The 22,054-nt window shown below is 41.2% G+C and overlaps 1 protein-coding gene across 3 annotated transcripts; it reads right to left on the reverse strand.

Moving 5' to 3' along the window:
* Positions 1-689: 689 nt before the first annotated feature.
* Positions 690-21,870, reverse strand: cenpe (centromere protein E). Of its 3 annotated transcripts, XM_065254036.1 has the most exons (57): positions 21,766-21,870; positions 21,328-21,434; positions 21,145-21,234; positions 20,667-20,785; positions 20,431-20,550; positions 20,268-20,349; positions 20,108-20,175; positions 19,968-20,030; positions 19,809-19,860; positions 19,520-19,607; positions 19,311-19,440; positions 19,106-19,225; positions 18,025-18,177; positions 17,780-17,927; positions 17,605-17,698; positions 16,962-17,172; positions 16,813-16,869; positions 16,495-16,683; positions 16,335-16,409; positions 16,188-16,256; positions 15,971-16,102; positions 15,716-15,893; positions 15,427-15,572; positions 15,069-15,341; positions 14,771-14,992; positions 14,543-14,698; positions 14,030-14,239; positions 13,039-13,107; positions 12,863-12,946; positions 12,465-12,746; positions 12,167-12,388; positions 12,018-12,089; positions 11,844-11,918; positions 11,649-11,768; positions 11,352-11,573; positions 11,071-11,268; positions 10,100-10,300; positions 9,625-9,825; positions 9,384-9,548; positions 6,677-6,754; positions 6,502-6,585; positions 6,308-6,424; positions 6,030-6,218; positions 5,398-5,535; positions 5,211-5,291; positions 4,993-5,109; positions 4,715-4,897; positions 4,427-4,633; positions 4,054-4,260; positions 3,773-3,976; positions 3,555-3,692; positions 2,845-2,957; positions 2,665-2,762; positions 2,478-2,589; positions 2,133-2,383; positions 2,003-2,059; positions 690-977 (listed from the first exon to the last, which is right to left on the reverse strand). In XM_065254036.1, exons 1-57 carry the CDS (start codon positions 21,819-21,821, stop codon positions 850-852), a joined length of 7,821 nt encoding a protein of 2,606 aa, XP_065110108.1. In that variant the 5' UTR covers positions 21,822-21,870; the 3' UTR covers positions 690-849. The 3 variants fall into 3 exon arrangements, with proteins under 3 accessions (XP_065110108.1, XP_065110106.1, XP_065110107.1); XM_065254034.1 differs by having other exon boundaries at positions 11,352-11,768; XM_065254035.1 differs by lacking the exon at positions 2,003-2,059 and having other exon boundaries at positions 11,352-11,768.
* Between the last annotated feature and the right edge of the window lie 184 nt (positions 21,871-22,054).

Raw genomic sequence — 22,054 nt, forward strand, 5'->3', positions numbered from 1 at the left:
AAGTCAACAATTTAACCCATAAGTTTTAACCTGTGACAAGTTGACATAACTTATAAAAACAAGTTGAAGTTGTTTAACACACGTTTATTTTACTTTAACCTAACAAATTATGTTGATTTGACAAAAATGCCGCATTTTACAGTGTAGATAAGATGGCAGCTATTAAACTTTGGATAGTTTTAGACTACTAACCCTAGATAAGAACAGTAACAGAATGTTGGCTTTTTAAATCAAAGAGTTTATATTTCTGAACTGTGGCTAAAACCTCATTCAAAAAAAAAAAAAAAAATCAATATTTACAAAGATGTTGGGAAAAAACTAACTAGTATGACTAAGCAGCATACTTAGAGCAACATCTCTAGAGGACAGTTTACCAGACAGGGATTTAGTTTAATCCCAGACTAAAATGTATGTTCGAGTCATCTTAACTAAAACAATTTGAACTGACACATCTTAAATATCAGTGCCCACCAGTACTGGGTTTTGTAAAAACTACTCAAATGTCCTAATATAACTAATGCCTAGTCCTGGATTAATCTGAACCAGTGGTTGCCAACAGAGTTGAGTCATTTCAGCGACTCGCTGTAGTTACACAATCTCAATGTCAAACTTTTATAACCGAAGTGTGTGAGAGAAGTGAAAACCAAAGATAAAAATCACTGAGTGCAAATCAACACAAACCTAAAGAATCACATTTAAAACACAAACTTTATTTACATAAAACATAACACAAAGGGAGAAAGAACACAACACGTACAGGAAGACAAACAGTAAACTGAACAACTGTAGTCCACACTACTGAAGGATTCAGGAATCACATTGGGAAGAGAAGAGAAGTTTCTGGAGTGTTCACTGTGTCGGGCATTGATTGGTGTTCACATCACCAGCGTTGGGTTTGGCAGGAGAAACGTTGGGAATCGGCCACCAATCTTCAACTGGAGCTTCACCAGAACCCACGACTGAGCTGCTGCTACAATCTGAAAACACAACAGACAAACACTACTGAAAACTTCAAATGTAAAAGAGAAAACAGTGTCTACATCCTGGACACCCTGTGAAGAACACCACAACATCCCATCATCTCCACCAAAAAAAAAAACACATCATTTTGTCCTGAACGAACACACTGCAAACTTTCTGAAGTGAAGACTCATTTAAATACAGGAGTGAATCCACTAAACGTGTGTACAGAACAAGACTCACTCCAGAAACTGCAATGATTGACACCAGGGTAACCATAGCAACGTCTCTCCCACACTTCTCATTCACAGCTGACCAAAATAATATTACAGCGTTATGTTTTGTAATAAACCTCAGTCGTCTTGTTGTGTGTTGTACACATTTGTGACGCTGCTCCACAGAGCGCTGCCTTGCAATGTTGCCAGATCCTCATCTTTTTTGTATTTAATCTGGGGAATTTGGGAAATATTTAAAAATTGTAACAACAGGAATTTATGGGAATTTTTTGGAAGTTTATATAAACATTTAGTTTGGTCATAAGGAGACATGCATGCAAGGTAATAAAAATTTTGAAGAATCCTGATACTGGCGCTCATCAAGCCCGGATGTTTTATTTATGTAAAAGATATTTAATGTACTGGATTGAAGAAATGATTTGAATGTTATGTAAGAGGGGCTGTGGTCTCAATGTCCCTTCAGTAAGCAGTTTGTTGTGTGCATGTGTCTGATGAATGTGGAGGGGAGAAATTCAACTCAAATCGCATTAAATCTTGTTTTTAATAAAATTACGCTGCAAGATTTTTTAACTAAAGGCAACTCCTAGTTTATTCCCATTAATTCCCATGGAAAGTTCTCCGCTTTGAAAATTTTAGATTTTTGCAACCCTAATGTGTACAGAAGTGGATTGAGCAGTAAAAGGTAAAGTGACAACCATATTTAAATTGAGTGTGTTTGAGTCCTTAATGTGCAGTTGTGTGAACCGCTTGGGTGCAGTTGAGTGAGTTTGTGCCAAACACCAGAACTCCAAACACCCACAGATTACCCTCTTCATCACTGTCTGTAAACTCCATGACAGGTTCAGCTGGCACACACGACACCTCTAATATAAACACATTCATTATAGAGAGACACACGCGCGCACACACAGTACATACAGGTCATGATCACTGTACCTGGAACAGTCCCTAGGGCCGAGTTATCAAAGAATCGTGTTGAGCGGCTAATGGAGACAGGTCCAGAAGACCGCACATCAAAGAATTTGCTTTTAGGTGAGTCCAGAAACATCTTTGGAGAATTGACTTCAGTCTCTGTGAGCGGCGCCTGATGTTTGGTTGGTGTGCATGGACCGTCTTTCTTACTCTCCTTCATCTTATACGCCCTCCGCTTCCACTTCATGATCTCATCCTGCTGCTTACTCACAATACTGCAGGTGAAGAGCGACAGACAGACAGACAGACGGGTTACTAAACCATCATCTGGACAACAAACAGAGTCATCATTATTAGTGATGTCATCACCTTTCAAACTGAGCGTTCTTCTTCTGCAGCTCTTCCACCTTCTTCTCTTTAAGAGACGTGACCGCTCGCGTGTTGGAGATCAAATGAAGGTCAGAGTCCTCTCCATCAACGACTGTAGAAGAGAAGCGTTGATCGTGAGAGATGTTCAGAAGATGCCCGTGAGGACGTTCTCATCTAATATACTCACATGACTGCTCATCGTCCTGTTGGATTTTCCTGAGCGTCTCTTTCAGCTTGCGAATGACGTCTGCTCTGTGTTCCAGCATCGAGTTCATCTGTGCCAGTCTGGGAGGAAACACAAACACTCACAGCTACCCATCAAGTGTACACTACACACGCAAGTACACAACATTTACAATAAACTCACTCTTTCTCATGAGTCGTGTTGACGGCGATGTGATCCAGCTCCATTTTAACAAGTTTGTCCTTGAAGGCCTCCAGTTCAGCAGCAGCAGGTGTCAAGTCTCTCTTAGCAAGCGCCTGCATGACAGAATTGGAGAAAACCTTTAATAAAAACAAGTTTGTGCAGCTTTCAAATAGTAAAACAACTTTAAATGTCAAAATACAAATAAACAAATGTATCGAGTCTTCAGTGAGGTGCTGAGGAAATTTAGCCACAGATCAAGAAACATTTTAATTTTTAGACCTTGATGAGAATTAGCATTATTCATTATTAACTAAATAAATAATCCATCCGTTATGATATGTAAGTGATCTACATGCTTTGTCACAGTAATAAAACCTTAATTTTCCTCCTTACTTTAAAACAGATGATTAGTTTGTGGTTCAATACCATTTTTATGAAAACCCAACAACAATTCAACAAATACAAACTCACTTCTATTAAAGGATCAAATGAAACCTTTATTAATCAGCATTCGTGTGCTTCTGTCATTGTCCTGTCAGGGTTGCCAGATCCACGTAACAAAACCAGCCCAATGATTATTCACAGCCAAAATACCAACAAATAATGACTCAAATCCTTCAATCTCACAAGGATTCGTTGGCAAATAATTTTATTATCGATTTTTATTAATTAGTTGTTGCAGCACTAAAAATTTAATCAAGCTCACGCACCTCAGACTCTTTTAGTTTGGCCTGTAAGTTCTGGACGAGAGCTTCCTTCTCTTTGAGCTGGACATGAAGTTCCTGAAGGTGTTTCTGGTTTGAAACATCAGCCTGGGCCTTTAAATTCTTCATCTGCTTTTCAATCACCTGACACACACAATGAACACTAGAAATGAGAAATGACTCTAAACACACATTCAAAATCTTCAGAAATGAAAAGCTCTTACCTCCATCTGTCGCTGTGTCTGCTGAAGCTCAAGGGACAGACGATGATTGTCCTGCAGAAGTTCAGCCTCAGTTTTGGGACGGATGTCGTCTTGGGTTCGCAGTAGAGTCAGAGTTTCCCTTCTCTGCTCCTTCAAGCGCTCCTCAGATTTATCAGAGGCAGATTTGAGGAGGACGAGCTCAGCTTCACATTGATCCAGCAGAGCCTGTAACACAAGACCGGTGAGAAAGATTGCTGGAAATAAACAAACAAACAGGCAGAACCGTCACGATCATCGCTCACCACATGACGAGAGTTCAGATGCTTGGTGGCTTCAGTGCGGAGAAGAGCGTCTCTCTTAAACAGCTGAATGATAGTGCTGGTGTCTGGAGATCTGAGCAGAAGACTGAGCTCCTCGATCACTCGAGATCTCTTCTGACGTTCCTCTGACACGATAACCATGTGTTGGGCCAAACTCTCCTCCAGAACCTTTAAAACACTCTCCAGTTTCTGAGGAAGAGTAACAGTAGAGCACACAATGAGAAAAAGTTCAATGATGTCCACCAATCTAAATGCTTCAGCACGTCTCTCCTCAACATGACGCATGAGCGATGGGAGTTTAATAACAATGTTGACCCTGCAGATCAAGCAGAAGAGAAGCATTGCCACATCATACCTGCAGATACTGTCTACGTCTATCCAACAGATGTGACAATCTCTGATCCCAGACCTGCTGGAAATCGTGCTGAAGTGATCGTGATGGATCACGAACCGCGAGGACGAGAAGGTCCTGCATTCTGCTCTCCTCAAACGACGTCACGTCACGCTGCATCTCCGTCTCAAAGCGAGTCTTGAAACGTTCTGCAATTCTCTTGTACGACTCCTGCGATGATCCTCATTCAGTTAAAAACGATTCTCAAGAATAAATGAAAATATCAGAGAATCAAACGTGTGGTAGACTTACCGCTGTACTGAGAAAAGCGTAATTCAGTTGCATCATTTTCTTGGTGTGCTCCGCGTGGACTCTTCTCTGGGATTTTGGGATAAACGGTAGCAGCTGATAGATGAGAGTCCATTCGGCACGGCTCACATCAGCTAAACAATCAACTGGATGCTCGACGATGTTCTGGAGCTTTCTGAGGGCCGTCTTCACGAGGAGGAACAGAACAAAACTCTCATGAGAACGTTTTTAGTGAAATAAATCACTGATATACGGAGTCACACGTGAACATCAGCGCTCACCTGCAGCTTCTCATCAGATGAATTGATCTCAGCGATTATGTCTGAAGACGTCTGCTGGGACTGCAGTTTACTGTGATCCGTTAGAGAAGATACGCTGCAGTTCACTTCAGTAAGAGACTGAGAGAAACAAAACATTTCATACTGTATTAAGAACCAGAACTCTTTATACTGCCAACAACCTGTCGGCCAATCGTACACCTTACATGACAAATGTTCACCTGGCTTAGAGAATGAACCTCAGACTCCAGAAGAATCTTCTGCTTCTCCAGTTCTCCTGTTCGTGACTCAATGTGTGTCAGCTGTGATGAAAGATCAACATTCATTTAGATTCACATTCAGATCCAGAATCATCTTATGAAGATAAGACAGTAAAGAGTTTCTGTGAGAGATCTGAAGGTTTCTTACCCGCTTCATCTTTTCCTCCAGCTGTCGTCTCAGTTGATCTCTTTCCTCACTGACTTCTCTTGACGTCTCGAGGATCTGTTCAGTGCGAGTCTTCTCATTCTCCAGCTGCTCCTTCAGCTCTTCAGACAGCTGTGTGCTCTGTAAGAAATAACACACGTGTACCGTTAAAGAATTACTCCACTTTCATAAAAAAAAAAGTGTCATGCAAGATGTTTATGTCTTTCTTTGTTCAGTCGATATTAGGGGTGCCGCTACATCCAAAAGTCAGAGGGCGCTCTGGTACAGAAACTCAATATGCACCGCAGAAGAACCATACACACACGCAGCTCCAGGAAATGTCTTAAGGATATATTTATATTGATGTTCATCAAACCTTTTTTCAGGTATTTTCATGATAAAAAAGAATATTTATAATGATTATGTCTGATGAGTGGTGCTTTTTCAAATGCACATTATAAACGAGTCAAACTAACAGTGACTTCAGATCGATAAGGACTTAATGATCAAAAGCTGTAGTACATGAAATAGCTGTGAATAATATCGGCTGTGCGATAAAGAAAAGTTGTCAGCCACGTATTATTAGTATATATCGACATGACAACGGGTCTCAAACACATTTGGAGAAATCTTACCATCAGTTGGCTTTGTTGAAGATCACGTCTCAGTTGCTCACTCTCCTCTTGTGTCCTCTCCAAGGTTTTCTGGAGCTCGTCCTTGTGTTTGGTGAGTGAGGTGAGCTGGGACTCGAGGTTTTGGATCGTTGTGTCCTGTTGGTCTCTTACAGACCTCAAAGCCAAAAGATCTTCATCAATCGCTCTCAACTGACAGATAAAAGAATAACATCGCTTAATCCTTAAACTGCATCGCTCATGATAGTGATGAAACTAAACAAAGCTGTATGTGTTCTCACCTGACACTGGAGTCGAGACTCCTCTGCCGAGCTCTGGGCGATGAGATCTGAATTCTCTTTCTGCTGTTGCTTCAGTTCCTCTTTAGTAACATGAAGTAACTCCTGATAGGTTTTGGACTGCAAATAAAAAACATCTGGAGTTTGTTCTGTGAAGCTCAGATCAAAAATCACAGCATCAGAGCAGAAACACTCACAATCTCAGCAGCCTCCTGAAGGTCTCTCCTCAGGACCATCCTCTCATTTCTTAAAGACTCCAACTCTTTACTGAGAACTTGAATCTGGAACAAGATACAAAGAAAAACTCATGTCAACAACATGATCTTGTGTGTGAACACAGTAAACCACGAACGCACGCACGCACGCACGCACCTGCTCAATCTGAGGTTGCTGCTGGTCTGTTGGACTCTTCAGTTTCTTCAGTTTTAGCTCACCTTGGCCCTGGATGAGCTGAAGAAAGAGATTCATATTAAAATCATTTAAATGTCTGGACTCATTAGATCAGGATGTGAACTACATGTATGGCGTTTAATCAGACCCAAAAGTCGTGCACACAAAAACCACGCGCGAGCGCGAGATACGAGCGCGCAGAACACTATCTGCGCGGGGAAAAGTGTCCCCGCGAGCGCGCAGAATACAGTTCGCGCGCGGAAAAGCGTCCTCGCGAGAGGGCACCTCCGCTCAGCACGCACAAATGTAGTCACGCGAGCAAAGGCTTGGATAAGCGCTCGCTCGACTCTCTCTATGCTCTCACAGCTGCACCACACGCGCTCGCTCGATCAAGATGACTTTGGGGGCGGGACATTGACTGATGTCTCCGCTTCTGTGATTGGTTGTTTGATTTGATTAGTGACACGCATGATCTCTTGTTCCACTATCCGTATCCAGTCAATCTAGGTAGAGAAGACACGTTTATATGACCATTATGTCGGAGCACGTAATTTTAATGATTGCAAAACCAAACAACATTGCCAATTTTATTATGTTTACTGTTTATCATCTTGCATATATACTGTAGGCTACTGACATTGTCAGGTCACATAGTTGGTTCGGACTTAGCATTAGCAAACTTTAGTATAGTCCTGTACAAAACTTTATAAAAAAAGGTGATATTATCTAACAATTAAAATTTTAGTGTACCTTATCAGCATGACAAAGACTGTACATGTATAGCATTTTCAGTTGGGCTGTGTACAAATAAAAGAAATAAATGTAAGATAGTTAAAAATGTCAAATGGAACAGTAAGATTTTTTTAAATATACAAAACAAAATAGTATAGTGTAAAGAATATGTAAACAAAGATTACCAGAAATGATACATACAAACACCAACTCAATATAAAGAAATTATGGACTGGTGTGTTGGTGTGTATAAATGTGTATGTGTATATGTTTATATAAAAAAACTAAAAAACTAGATACTAGTTTTGTTTAATATATTAGTTTTATTCTGTATCTTTTCAGGGTCAAAATAGCATTTAATTTTACTTTGTTGTTGTATTTGAGTTTCCCAATGAGTTTCATTTGCCATAATATGGTTGTTAAATTATCTACATATTAAACAACAAACAAAATTAATACCTTAAAATGAGAATTATTGTTTGGTTATGTTTGGACCCTTAATAAAATTAACCATGGTTTTATTGTAGTAAAAGTGTAGTAACCATGTTTTTTGGTGTATTGATTACTATCAACAACCCCATGGTTTTACTACACTTACCATGGTTTAACTATGGTTTTTAAAAACCATGGTTATCAAAACCATGGTTATTTTGTGGTTACCATGGTTTTACTATAGTAACCATGTTTTTTTTGTTTTAACTGTAGTAAAACCATGGTTCATTTTTGTTAGGGGAGCTTATTGCATGGTTTAAACAAGACTAATGTTTTAACATAAATTACCTACTCCGACATAATGGTCATATTAAAACATGTTTTCTCTACCTAGATCAGGGGTGGGCAACTCCTGGTCCTGAGGGCCAGTGTCCCTGCAGAGTTTAGCTCCAACCCTAATCAAACACAGCTGAAAAATCTAATTGAAGTCTTCAGGACTGTTTGGAAATGACATTCAGGTGTGTTTGATTAAGGTTGAAGCTAAACTCTGCAGGACTGTGGCCCTCGATGCCCACCCCTGACCTAGATTGACTGGATACGGAAAGTGGAACAAGAGATCATGTGTGTCACTAATCAAATCAAACAACCAATCACAGAAGCGGAGACATCAGTCAATGTCCCGCCCCCAAAATCCCAAAAGTCATCTTGATCGAGCGAGCGCGTGTGGTGCAGCTGTGAGAGCATAGAGAGAGTCAAGCGAGCGCTCATCCAAGCCTTTGCTCGCGTGACTACATTTGTGCGTGCTGAGCGGAGGTGCCCTCTCGCGAGGACGCTTTTCCGCGCGCGAACTGTATTCTGCGCGCTCGCGGGGACGCTTTTCCGCGCGCGGATAGTGTTCTGCGCGCTCGCGGGGACGCTTTTCCGCGCGCGGATAGTGTTCTGCGCGCTCGCGGGGACGCTTTTCCGCGCGCGGATAGTGTTCTGCGCGCTCGCGAGGACGCTTGTCCGCGCGCGAATAGTGTTCTGCGCGCTCGTATCTTGCGCTCGCGCGTGGTTTTTGTGCGCGCGACTTTTGGGTCTGTTTAAACGCCATATACATGTGTTAAAGTACAGACACACAAAAGTGACCACCAATGTATGTTTTCATTTGTGATAGTGACATTGACTAGCTGAGCTTTAAACCCAATCACAGCAGAAGAGGGGTGGCGGGACAAACATCACAACCAACTGGCGCACCCAAGTATGAGGGTTTTCCTGGGCATTAATGTTTGGATAATACTCTTACGTCTCCTTTAGTTAATAATAATGCCATGTGTGGTGGATGTGATATTAGTAAAACCTACCAAAATCTGTCAACGTGATGATTGGAATGACTTCTCACGAGAGGAGAAACTAAGTTTCAGTCGCATATCATTGGTTAATGAAAACACAGACATCTCGCAATAGTCTTGTGTTGACATTTAGAAAATAACGCTAAAGTTTTGTGCCAATCTGCAATGGAAACACAGCTAGTGTGGTTCTTTACCTCTCGCACACCCTGCAGAATCTCCTGGAGGTGATCTTCTCCCTCACATGATGATGATGATGTCATAGCAGAGGAGGTGCTGGATGCTTCACACTTGTGTTTTTCATCTAGAAGCTGATCTCTCTCGGCACACATGGACATCAGCTGCTGTTTCAGCTGCTCAATCTATAAGTGTGTGAAGAAACACTCAGCTGATGGACTAAAACTATCAAATAAACTACGAACATGAAGCTTTAGTTACCATCTCGCTCTTCTCAAGCTGCTCTCTCTTTAGCTGCTCGCTCTCGTCTTGAACAATCTTTAGCGTTTGCAGAAGCTGATCTTTCTCCTCGGTCAGAGCTGAGATGTTCTCCTGAGCCGCTCTGATCTCCTCCTGATGATCTCGGCTTCTCTCAGACAGCAGCTGCTCTTTCTCTGCACAGGTCGACTGAAGCTCCAGGATCTGAGGAGGAAGACGCACATCTGTGTTCATGTATTGTACTATAAAAGCATTCAACTAAAGTCTAAAATGAATCGGATTGACTGATTTATGAATCTGTCAGTGTAGTCTGATATTGAAGGACGAGCAGTTACACACAACACTGAGCTTCTGACATTTTTAAAGGGTCATAAACTGTCAAGCCCAAGCACTCGCATGGACTGTTTTGATGGACATTTATACGTTTTGCATTGATTTTATCTATGGTGTTAACCTATGATCTTGTAAAGGAACTCACAAGCTCATCCTTCTCCTCCAGGTCTTTCTTCAGCAGGTTCTTCTCTTCTCTGTTACTCTGAAGCATCTCCAGGAGCTGCTCTTTCTCCTCAGTGATGGAGGTGAGAAGCGTCCTGCTCTCCAGATCACTTTTGGTCTTCTCTGAAAGGAGGTGGTCTCTCTCAGCAGAAGCTAAATGAAGCTGCTCTCTCAAGTCAACCAGCTGTAAATCATATGATTTAAGGTTTAAGTTTACATTTAAACTGAGGGCCTGTTTACACGAGTACGCTCGAGGGTGAAAACGTAAAAATATTTTATCGGATGTGCCTTTCGTTTACACGGCGACGGCATTTTAGGGGCTTAAAAACGCAAAAAAGTGAAACTACCCTTCAGAGTGGAAATCTTAAAAACGATCTACCGTCGCGTTCTCGTCTAAAGAGTAAAAACGCAAAAGTCTGCTCAAGGTGGCTCTCGTCGCGTACGCGTTTACGTCACAGGCATGCGCCAGTCCAGGAAAATAACAACAAACATGCCAGATTATTTCCATAAGTCGGACCTTCAGGTTGCCATAGCAGCTCTGATAAATATACAAGTCTTTCCAGCAGTTGTACGAATTATTCACAGCAAGTATTACTGATGAGAGAAGGCGCATTAATTACCTCATTGAAACTGTTAATGTGCCAATTCGTCGGAGGCAAACCAGACGGCTTTGGACGAGACCTGGGAGAACCAGGAAGAAGGTTGTATGCAGGCACATGGACTTGTTGTTGTTGTGTGTCAGTGCTTCACATTGCCACCTAGCCGCCTGGAGTGCATACTACATCGAATATCACACACTTTTGCGTCACCATCTGCACGCAGATTTCCCCCTCAAAATGCTCGTATAAACGCGGAATAAAAAGTGATAACGCAACGCCACTTTTGCAGTTTCTTTTCAGATCGTTTCCATGTAAACGTAGCCTGAGACAAGAGAACTGAAGTGAAGAGTCTTACCATCTGGTCTTGTTGCTGTTGGGCTCTCTTAAGCTGTTCTCGTTCTTCTGTAAGTGTCTGTAGAGTCTCCAGGAGCTGATCTCTTTCCACAGTTACAGATCTCAATCTCTCCATCTCTTCTTCATGTCTGGTCCTCTCAGATAAGAGCTGGTCTTTTTCAGCAGCAGCACACTGAAGCTCTTCTCTGAACTGCACCATCTGTGAACATTACACTCTTATATCAATTTCATTAATGCATTTTAGTTTAACACTGCTGGACATCAAGTAGAAACATCTCTGACCATCTCATGTTTCTCCTGCAGGTTTCTCTTCATCTCCTCCGTCTCCTCTCTGAGGGCCTGCAGCATCTCCTGCAGTTGGTTTCTCTCCTCCGTTAGAGAGGTGATGTTGCTCTTCATCTTCTCCATCATGTCAGACTCATCAAGTGAACTTAGGTTCCTCTCAGACAGCAGATGCTCTCTCTCAGAACAAACGCTCTCCAGCTCGCCTCTCAGCTGCTTAATCTGTGATGGTCGACCAGGACAGGTCAATTCATGAACACAGACGCACACACCAAGTCTCTGGTCACTGCGAGATACCTGCTCGTGAAGCTCATCCAGTTCAGAGCTCTGGAGTTTGGCCTTTAGCTCCAGTATTGTCTTCTGCAGATCTTTCTCTTTCTCTAGAGCTGCTCTCAACTCTTCTTGATTCTCAATCATCTGCGTTTAATAATAAACATGAGTGCACACACTTTTTTCTCTTTATAAGAAAATAAGTTTCCAACACAACCTCACCATTTCCACATTCTCCTCTAGATCAGACTTCAGCTGTTTTTTCTCTTCATTCACAGCGTCCAGTTCCTCCTTCAGCTGTTGCGAGAGATGATGAACATATACACACACACACAGGTGAGCAGGTACGCTGAGAATCAGACACTAATAAACATCTGATTACATCATCACATGTACCTGTTTGAGTTCTTCTTGTGTGATGTCAGACTGCAGCTGTGGACTTGCGTTCTCCTGTTGCACCTGTAGAAGCTGATGAAACACACGTTTTAACACATGACCTCATCACATCTACAGTCACATCTATAGCGTCTGAATTTAGCATTTACCAGGCCATTGCTCTCCTCCAGATCTACTTTGAGCTGGTCTCTCTCATCTCTCAGGACCTGTATGATCTCCTGCAGCTGGTCTCTCTCTTCAGTTATCGAGGCGATAGCGAGACGCAGATTTTCCATCTCTTCAGGATTCTTCTGAACTCCCTCCATCCTCTCAGACCGAAGCTCATCTCTTTCAGCACGAACACCTTCAAGTTCTTCACCCAACTGAATGGACTGAACCATGATAAAGTATTGTTAAAACAATCATCTAACTCTCAGTGAATGTGTGGTGTGTAAAACATGTATAGACCTTTTGTGTGACCTCCTCTAAAGATGTGAGGAGCGTGCTGTTCTCCTGTGTGATGTTCTGAAGATCAGTCTGGATCTTCTGGAGCTCTTGTGACGTCTCTGTGAGCTGTTGAGTGAGCTCATGTTCCTTTAGCTGAGCATCGATTAAATCACTCTCCATCTTCAGCTGCTGCTCTTGAGTGGACTCCAGTTTCTCTTGATCTTCATTTAATCTGGACTGAACAGACATCAACGCTTCTTTCTCTTGTTTCACAGAGCACAGCTCCTCTGTCAGAACATACACCTTAACACACCAGAAGAAAATACTTTTATTTATAAGAGAGACAAAGTTTTAAACACGTAGACCAAGAGTAAATATTTCAATTCAGGTTCAATACATCTGATGTCCACACGTCTCACCTGTTGAGATGTTTCCTGAAGATTTACGGTGAGCTGATTTCTCTCCTCTGTCAGTGTCTCGAGTTCTCTCTTTAGTGTCTCAATCTGTAAAGTAGACCACATGTGAGAAGTTATAGTACCACACAAACAACACCGCTCTCACATATGAGAGTAATAATGAAGTAATAATGTCAGACCTGTTGATCAGTGATCATCTCCTCACTGGATCTCTGCTGCTGTTGATGTTCCTGTGATTCTGACAGAACCTGCAGCGTTTCATATAAGAGTCTTCAATTAAACAATTATAACACGCTTCTATTAAATCAGAAAATTACAGTCTGTGACCAGCCATACAACTGACTTAGCCATATTTTCAGCAATCACTGGATAGTGTTGTTTAACAAATTTGACGCTGGGAGAATGAAAGGGACATGTTTTTAAAGACCAAATTAAACTTGTTGATGTATCTTCTGCGCTCTAGGCGGGCAGGGTGGACCTATTATTACTTGACATGTTTAATCGGAGTGATTTTTTAAGTTATTTACGCCTGTCGGTGGTGTATGAACGTAGTTTTGTTCCGCTATTTTGTATGGAAGTCTATGGGAAGTCTAGTTGGTTTTCCCCCAAAAAGGGGCGGTAACGAAATTGCCAGTCAAGTTCCCAGATGTGGTGATACTGTGTAGTTTCCACCCTCAGCGAGTTGTACTATGTCCACTAGATATTATTGTGTCAGACTGTATTAATCAGATCTATTTGAACTGAAAGCGCTCACCGTCTCTGTTGGTTATGGATGAAGGAGCTGTAGCTCATTTGCATTTAAAGGTACAGACATTAAAACAACGTGTTTTTGCCCTCACTCAAATAGGGTCATTTTAGACATAACATAATAAATGATCTGGGACACTTTGAACTGAAACTTCACATTCTAGGCACATCTGAGGCTTGTATAACATTGTAAAAAAGCCATAATAGGCGCCCTTTAAAACACCCTCTCATATCTTGGTTTTATGGTTCAGAGTAACTATCAGTCAGTTATCTGTAGTTTGTGACTCTGAACAGCATGAATATTTTACTGACATGTCAATCATCTGACTCCAACAATAAAAAGAAATTAAATGAAGGGTTTCATTGATCAATGGAGGACAGACAGAGGGACATACAGAGACTTCAGGACGTGTGTTTCCTCACCCTCTCCATGTTCTCCTCCAGATGTTTCTTCAGCTGGTTGTTGTCTCTCTGAAGCTCCTCTACTCTCTCCTGGAGCCGATCTCTCTCCTCTGATAAAGACGTTATGTTCATCTGAATCTTCTCCAACGCTTCATGATGGTCAGATCTCTCCAACAACAGACGCTCATTCTCACCAGATACAGTGCTAAGCTGCTTGTCCAGCTGTCTGATCTACAGATAAACATCCATTATCTTCAGAATGATGGCCTTTTTAAGCTTATACAGTAAACATCTGATTATAATGGATATGAGAGGTTGTGCTGTACAACCAGCATTTAAAAAAAATCATCTCCATAACGTAATATAGCATGATGATAAATGTATATATGACCATGCATTCATGCTACATTCAACAAAAAATATACATAATGCTACTATTCCAGTAACTCATGCTCCATATAGCTCACATGTGATCCATTAAAAGCATTCCGGCCTGCTGACAAAAACCTACACCACTGCATATGACAGTCCTACCTGATCTTGTAGGTTCTCCAGCTGCCCATCTTCATGGTTTCTTTGCTCACATGGGTCAATCGTCTGAACTCTGGATGAGTCCAGATTATTTAGTTTTCTCTGAAGTTCTTTCACCTTCTCCTGAGCATCTCGGAGTTCAGCTTGAGACTCAATCATCTGTAGGAAATAGAAACAATATAAATGGTTTGCACTTTTACGACAGACCTGTTGACAGGAATGAGCTCTCACCATCTCAACGTTTTCCTCCATGTCAGTCTTGAGCTGGTCTCTCTCATCTCTCAGGACCTGTATGATCTCCTGCAGCTGGTCTCTCTCTTCGGTTATCGAGCCGATAGCGAGACGCAGATTTTCCATCTCTTCAGGATTCTTCTGAACTCCCTCCATCCTCTCAGACCGAAGCTCATCTCTTTCAGCACGAACACCTTCAAGTTCTTCACCCAACTGAATGGACTGAACCATGATAAAGTATTGTTAAAACAATCATCTAACTCTCAGTGAATGTGTGGTGTGTAAAACATGTATAGACCTTTTGTGTGACCTCCTCTAAAGATGTGAGGAGCGTGCTGTTCTCCTGTGTGATGTTCTGAAGATCAGTCTGGATCTTCTGGAGCTCTTGTGACGTCTCTGTGAGCTGTTGAGTGAGCTCATGTTCCTTTAGCTGAGCATCGATTAAATCACTCTCCATCTTCAGCTGCTGCTCTTGAGTGGACTCCAGTTTCTCTTGATCTTCATTTAATCTGGACATCAACGCTTCTTTCTCTTGTTTCACAGAGCACAGCTCCTCTGTCAGAACACACACCTGAACCAGAAGTAGAAAAAAAAACTTCATTTAAAAGACTTTTCAGGATAAAGATGATGTGAAGCTCTGATTTGGTGTCTCTAACCTGTTTCAGTAATTCCTCCACTTTAACAGGAAGTGTTTCTAACTCATCAATCTTGCACTGCAGAGATCGCTCTCGCTCATGACTCTGATCAAGCTTTAAATGCAGCTCTGAAACGCTTTTCTCCAGCACAATGTTATCGGTCAGATCTGTGAAGAAAAAAAAACCCTTCATAACTTTATTTACGAAAAAAGAAAGTCAATTGCAGTAAAAGTAACTGGCTCTAATGTGCAATGGCATTTGTCAAACATTTTACTTCATGATAGTGATGAGTCTGATTATATGGACTCACTTTTTGGGACCTTTCCATCCAGCAGTGCTGTCAGTTTGGTGTTTTCATCAAATGCACCCATCAGTTCTTTCTGAAGATCTGTTTGCATTTTTCTGAAGCGAGATTTCTCCTGCTCCAGCTTCTCCTGAAGACACTTCACTTCAGCTTCCATCTTCTCATGGTCTGCAGTCAGTGTCACCTGAGAAAAGCACAGACAGGGTCATATGACACGCCAGGACTCAGATCTTCTGTGAAAGGTTCCTGAACTCTACTGACATCTCGCTCTCTCAGAGAAATGTTTTCACTTCGCAGAAAAGCCCACTCCTTTTTAGTCTCCAAACTGAGACACTCAGCGTCGTCCAATGAGCGGCGCAGCTGTGTCACTTCCTTTACAAGATCCTTGTCACTCTGCAGGATAATGTAGCACATGATCAGACACACTCGCAGTCTTTCAAAGCATCATAACCGTATTTCTCAAAGTGTATTAACTTACAAAAGTCTGAAGTTCAGTTGTAAGGTCTGTCTTCGTCTTGAGCTCTGAGGCCATCAGCAGCAGATCCGCCTATGGAGGAACACTGCGGTTAAATCTTCTCCACACACAGAAGAGACTGAATCTACATGTACGTGAAAGTGAACAGACCTGTAGTTTCTGGATGATGTCTTCTGATTGCTTTGAGGCTTCCTGCAGTCTGCTGATTTCTGCCTCTAACTCTCTCTGTGTGAGGAGAAAAGAGAGCATGAAGCTATGAGGTCACATCATCTGTGTGTGTAAGTACATTAGTAAGTTGAGCGGTTATCACCTCATATTCTCTCTTGCTCTCCTGTTCAAGTTTCTCAAACTCCTCAGCATCTCTCCTCTCCTCGATCTCCTTCTGTAGAGCATCTTTTTCTTTTTTCAGCAAATCCTTTTCTGCGGTCATAACCTCCAGGTTTTGGTTCAGAAGCTCCAGTGTGTGTTTCACAAGATCTCGCTCCACAATAACAGTATCCTTTAAAATCATTCACATCAGTGTTGGTTAAATGAACAAGTTATATAATCAGGGTTTACACACTCACCCCACAAACTCTATGACATCAACATTGGCTCAATTGAATGCACATATATATCCATCACTCACCTTCTCAAACCCTAATCTCTCACAGATTTGAATGGCATCCTCCAGATCTCGGTTTGCCTGCACACACAAAATTACATATAAAAATATATAAAACATTGATAATCTCAAGTTTTAAACACTTATATGATTCTCATGAGCAGCTCCAGTACCTGTTTATATGTGTGCTGAGACTGTGTGAGGGCTTCAGAAGATTTCTCCAGCTCTGACACCTTCAGCTCCAGCTCAGAGATCTTCAGTTGTTGTTCAGTGCTTCTTTCCTCAGCTGTTAGTTTGCTCTGAGTCTCGGCCTCCAGCTGACGCTCTAGAGACGCCACCTTCATCATCAACTCACTCGCTCGAGGTGAGTCCAAGAAATTGGCACTAAAATGAGAAAATAAACAAAGAGAGATCTATTCCTTCATGCTGAAGATGTTGCATTAGGAAAATGAAGCCAGGTTTTAAGACCATTTTCCATAAAAATAAGGCACATTTGAGGAGTTAACTCACCCAAAAATAAGCTAACAATGTATTTACTGTTCTCGTACTGTTCAAACTCCTTGTTCATCAGAACCAAAAAACAAACAATATTTAACTTATTTTGGTTTTTCAGCGTTTTGGTTCTGATAAAGTCACAGAGGTTGTAAACAATATGAAGGTATTCTTATCACTGTAATCCACCTCTTTTTTAATCTTTCTAAAGCATCAAGTAATGAGAATGAAACCATTCTTAAAGCTGACAGATGTATTTCTCCTGTATCAGTTTGACATGCATCTGTATTGTGTGGTAAAAAAAAACAAGCGTGATGCTCTCACCTATAAGAGGAACTGCGGACGGTGATATTGCTCATCTCCATGTCGGGCTCATCCAGACCCATAAACTCAAAGCGGCTGTCAAACTCATCTAGATCTAAACACAAGAGAAGAAAAACACTGAGCGACTGCTTTTAGTAGATTCCCATAACAGATGATGCGTTCAAAGATCACAAACCCTCTCCATCCTCGGGCAGAGAGCAGTCTGCTCGTCTTTTCTTGCTGTATGGCTCAGCAAAGCTCATTTCTGTAGATTCGTGAGCTTCATTCAGGAGATGAGCTGGTCTCAGCAGTTTGCCAGCCCACGTCACTCTTCGTTTAGGAACCTTTACAACAAGATTGAAGAACAGAATTAAATCCACACGTTTAACCGGCCTTGAACACTACAAGACTATCTGAAGATAGATTAGTGAGACGTGTTACCTTGGGAACTAGAGCAACGTTTGATGCAGTAACTAGCAGCTTGGTTAAGTTCTTGATTCGGTCCTCCTGTTCTCTCTGGAGCTGATCTTTCTCCTGGAGCAGCTGACACAGTGACTCACGTTCAGTAGCAGTCGTTTGAGTAACACCGGAAACCTGCGAGTAAGGAAAACAATCATCAGAGGTGGGGTCATAACCAGACGACGACAGGGAGAAAAACCATTATGAAGTAAGATGTGTTTAACTTTATTCAGCGTGTAGCAGACTGATTGACATATGACATCAAAGTATCATAACAGTTATAGGCTCGTTTGACAAACTAATTCTGTGCAAAATCAACCACCGGTGATCGGTGCCAGATGCATGCCAATTAGAAAAGTGTACGAGTTAAGTCCGACTTGCTCTGATGTCACGGGATGGCGAGGCGGGCTCGTCAGATTCTGCAGTCAACGCAGTTATTCTCCACCGATTACGTTCACAAAAAGCACAATGAGAAGACTTGCTGACGACACAGCTTCATGCTCATTGGCCCGGGGATGTCAGCTGATGACTTCTAATACTCCACTTGACTTCAATTTATACATCCCAACGTTTACCAAGTAGCCTTCCCAGTAATGAAGTTCACCTTCATTGATTCTCCTTATAAACATCTTCATGTAAATGCATTTATTGGGATTTTAGCTGCATCTATTTAATCTTTGCTAAAATACGTGAACACAATCTCTGCCTTGTCTGCCTGACTGGACTGCGAGATTGGTGAAGTGTCCGGCTTAAACCTATTTTTTTTTCAATCCTCCCTTCACTGCAGCCGTCTAAATTTCAGGCGAAGCAAGCCGCATCTCAAACAAACCTGAAGTCTCACTGTTCCTTGATGATGTCATGCATTGATCAGAACCGCATGAAGTCAAACACAGAGGCTGGGTCATACTGACACCATAAATGCATGTGTAGTCGTTTAGAATAACTGCTTATAAAAGCATTAAAAAAGTTGTTGATAAAAATGGTTAACAGATTTCATTTCTATGGAGACAGCAATGATGACTTTGTTTCTATGTGGATGACTGTCAAGAATGCATTTGTTTACCTCTTGAAGACGTCGTTTCAGATCAACGATCTCATTACGATATCTTCTCAGGAGAGCTCCTTCATCTGAGACCTCCGTAACATGAGGATCATTCTTCATGCGTTTGGCTGCACTAGCAAACTTGAATTAAAGTAAAATCATTAAAACACTTCATGTAGAAATATAATACAAACTGAATGTGTGTGTAGAGAATCTCTTGTTTTACCTGTAAAGTGCTTACGGTCTCATCAACAGTGACAGGAGTGACTGTGCAAATGATGACAGTTTTTGCATTTCCACCCAAAGAGTTTTGTAAAATTCGGGTGAGTTTGCTGTCTCTGTAATTCAAGAAGCCCCTTTTGGATAGAAAAGGAAAAATTAATACAATTCTATGATGCAATACAACACAAGCTACAGTAAAAGCACATGACTCACTTTTGACTTTCGTCTGATAATTTTTTGATGACTTGACCCAGTATGAACAAACTGCGGTTTATGTTGCAGCCTTCTTTTAAGCGTGCCCCTGAAACAACAACACAAAAATCACAAAACGACTCATACACCAGCACTGGATTAACCCAATCATGTGTGTTTGCACAACCACAATAATAATAATAATAATAAAAAAAATTAACCATCAAGACTTCTGGTTAAAATGTACATGAATGTAAACAGCAACTGTGCATTAATCTTTCAAATGAAATAAAATGGGATCAAGTCCAACCTTCTGCTCCAGTCTGACTCGCCCGCTCCGCACCAGCCAGATCCACCAAATTCTGCAAACACAATGAGGAACGTGACCTTACTACACAATATTATTGCTCATTTGAATGACTGACCAGAAATCAGACAGCACAGGCCTTATAAACATCATCTGATTTACCAGGTGTGACACTATAATGGCACCATCAGCATTTTCATCACTTCTCTCTCGGCTTTCCAAGATCTAATACAGAGAAAACAATGAAACCTTTACGATATGAGAGATCAAATTCAAACACTCCAGTTCATCGCTCTTCTTACCATGCGGAAAATTGTATGAGAACGGCTGCTACGCTGGTTCATTTTCGTTTTTCCATAATGGCGGTTTTCTGTCCAAGTAAAGAGATGAGAAAGCGTGTGTAGAAATATAATGCAGAAGCATCAAACCAACATAATAAATGATGATTGACAAGAGCTTTACTTTCTCCTTTGTTGATCCAGGACAGCGCCTGCTCGGGTGATGTCACCAACTCCTCTGTCAGATCAGCTACATAAACGTTTTTCTGTAGAAACAGTCAGTGTGTTAAACTACACAAACACACACACATAGACACACACAAACCAAAGTGAAAATATCAACTAACATAATTTCCTTCACGGATTTCCAGAGGTTTCCTCTTCCAGCTCTCACAAAGTAAATCAGTGACCGTTTCGTTGTATATTTCCATGTAGCTTACACGCAGAAGAAACTCTTTCTTTGGACACTAGACGGACACAGACGGGGAAAAAAAACATTAAAACGGTGTTTAACAACACTAAAACTAAAATGTACAACACAGATTATTTACACAAAAAATAGCATAGCATTATCCAGCTTTACATTTTTGATGGTTTTAAAGACGTCGGCCATGGCAAGAGGTATGACACCAGGGTTATGTTCACTACCCATCATGGTGAAGGTCTTTCCAGATGATGTTTGGCCATAAGCAAATATTGTCCCTGAAAAAAAGTGCATTTAAGACTTACTTTTAAAATGATAACCCTAAAATATAAAAACACATGACAAACCTCAGGTGTTCAGGTCACTATATGTAATATGTTACAGTTATATGGGCAAAAATTACAACAAAACTATAATTAAGTTCTAGAATGAGAGAAAATAAAGTATAGATAAAGGTTTACAGTGGTTTTAGTGCAGATACAATGCGTGTGTTGATTTTCATATGATTTAGATGTCAAATCTGTGTCAATACAGAAGCTGGTATATTACACCATAAACTTGTGTCAAGAAACAGAAAGAAAACATTAATCTAGTGAAGAGCTCGTGAAAGACTTGACCTCTGACGTCATCAGCTCACCATTATAACCCTCGACAGCAGAGACGACCAGTGGTTTGGCGATGTCCTGGTAAAGTTGAGCTGTGGACTCGTTGGCACTGAACACACGGTCTGACAACACAACAAACACACAACATTACATCACTCCAGTTTGTCTCATATGTAAGTTAACATTACAGATACAGAAGTGATTTGTGATCTCACCGAAACTGAAGCTCTTGGTTTGATTTCCATCGTCGTCCAGCTGATGAATAATCTGTTTGTCTGCTCTCCAGAATAACTGCACAGGCTCTGAACTTTCACTTTCCTCTCTGAAAATAAAACATCATGTTATTATAAAAGAAAAACTGATGTAACGTTAACGTTATTTTACTGGAACATTAAGGGAATAAACGATCTGGTATAAATCACAGCAGAACACCTTACTGACACAAGATGATCAGTAAAACTTGTCGTCGAAACTTCAGTCTCAGTGTAATGACTTTCAATAGCAACTTTATTAGAAAAACATTTATATAAAAACGTTTATTGTCGTGACGTCACTAACAACTGACTGGCCAACCGATTGAGAATCTCTCAGCAATATTACTGATGATTTTAATTAATGTGAACGCAGAGTTACGCATAAAAATCTTTTCTTACCTTTTAATGAGAGGTCTGACCCTAACACAAACTTTAACTGCAGATTCTTCCGTCATTATTAATCCATTCAGCGATAAACTGCATTCAAACTGACTGACTAACTGATCGCTCTTGACATTCAAAATTTGAGCTGACTTTCTATTGGACGAGCGCGTCTTGCGCAGGCGCAGAGCTACGGACGCTGCGATTGGTCGCCACTGAAACCGGTAGAAAAGCTCCGCCTACTTTTTTTTAAATTAACTAGTCGTTTCATTAATATTGTAATAATAAAATGAAGTAAAATAATAGA

The sequence above is a fragment of the Paramisgurnus dabryanus genome, chromosome 4 (genome assembly GCF_030506205.2).
Source record: "Paramisgurnus dabryanus chromosome 4, PD_genome_1.1, whole genome shotgun sequence".
Classification (NCBI taxonomy): Eukaryota; Metazoa; Chordata; class Actinopteri; order Cypriniformes; family Cobitidae; genus Paramisgurnus; species Paramisgurnus dabryanus.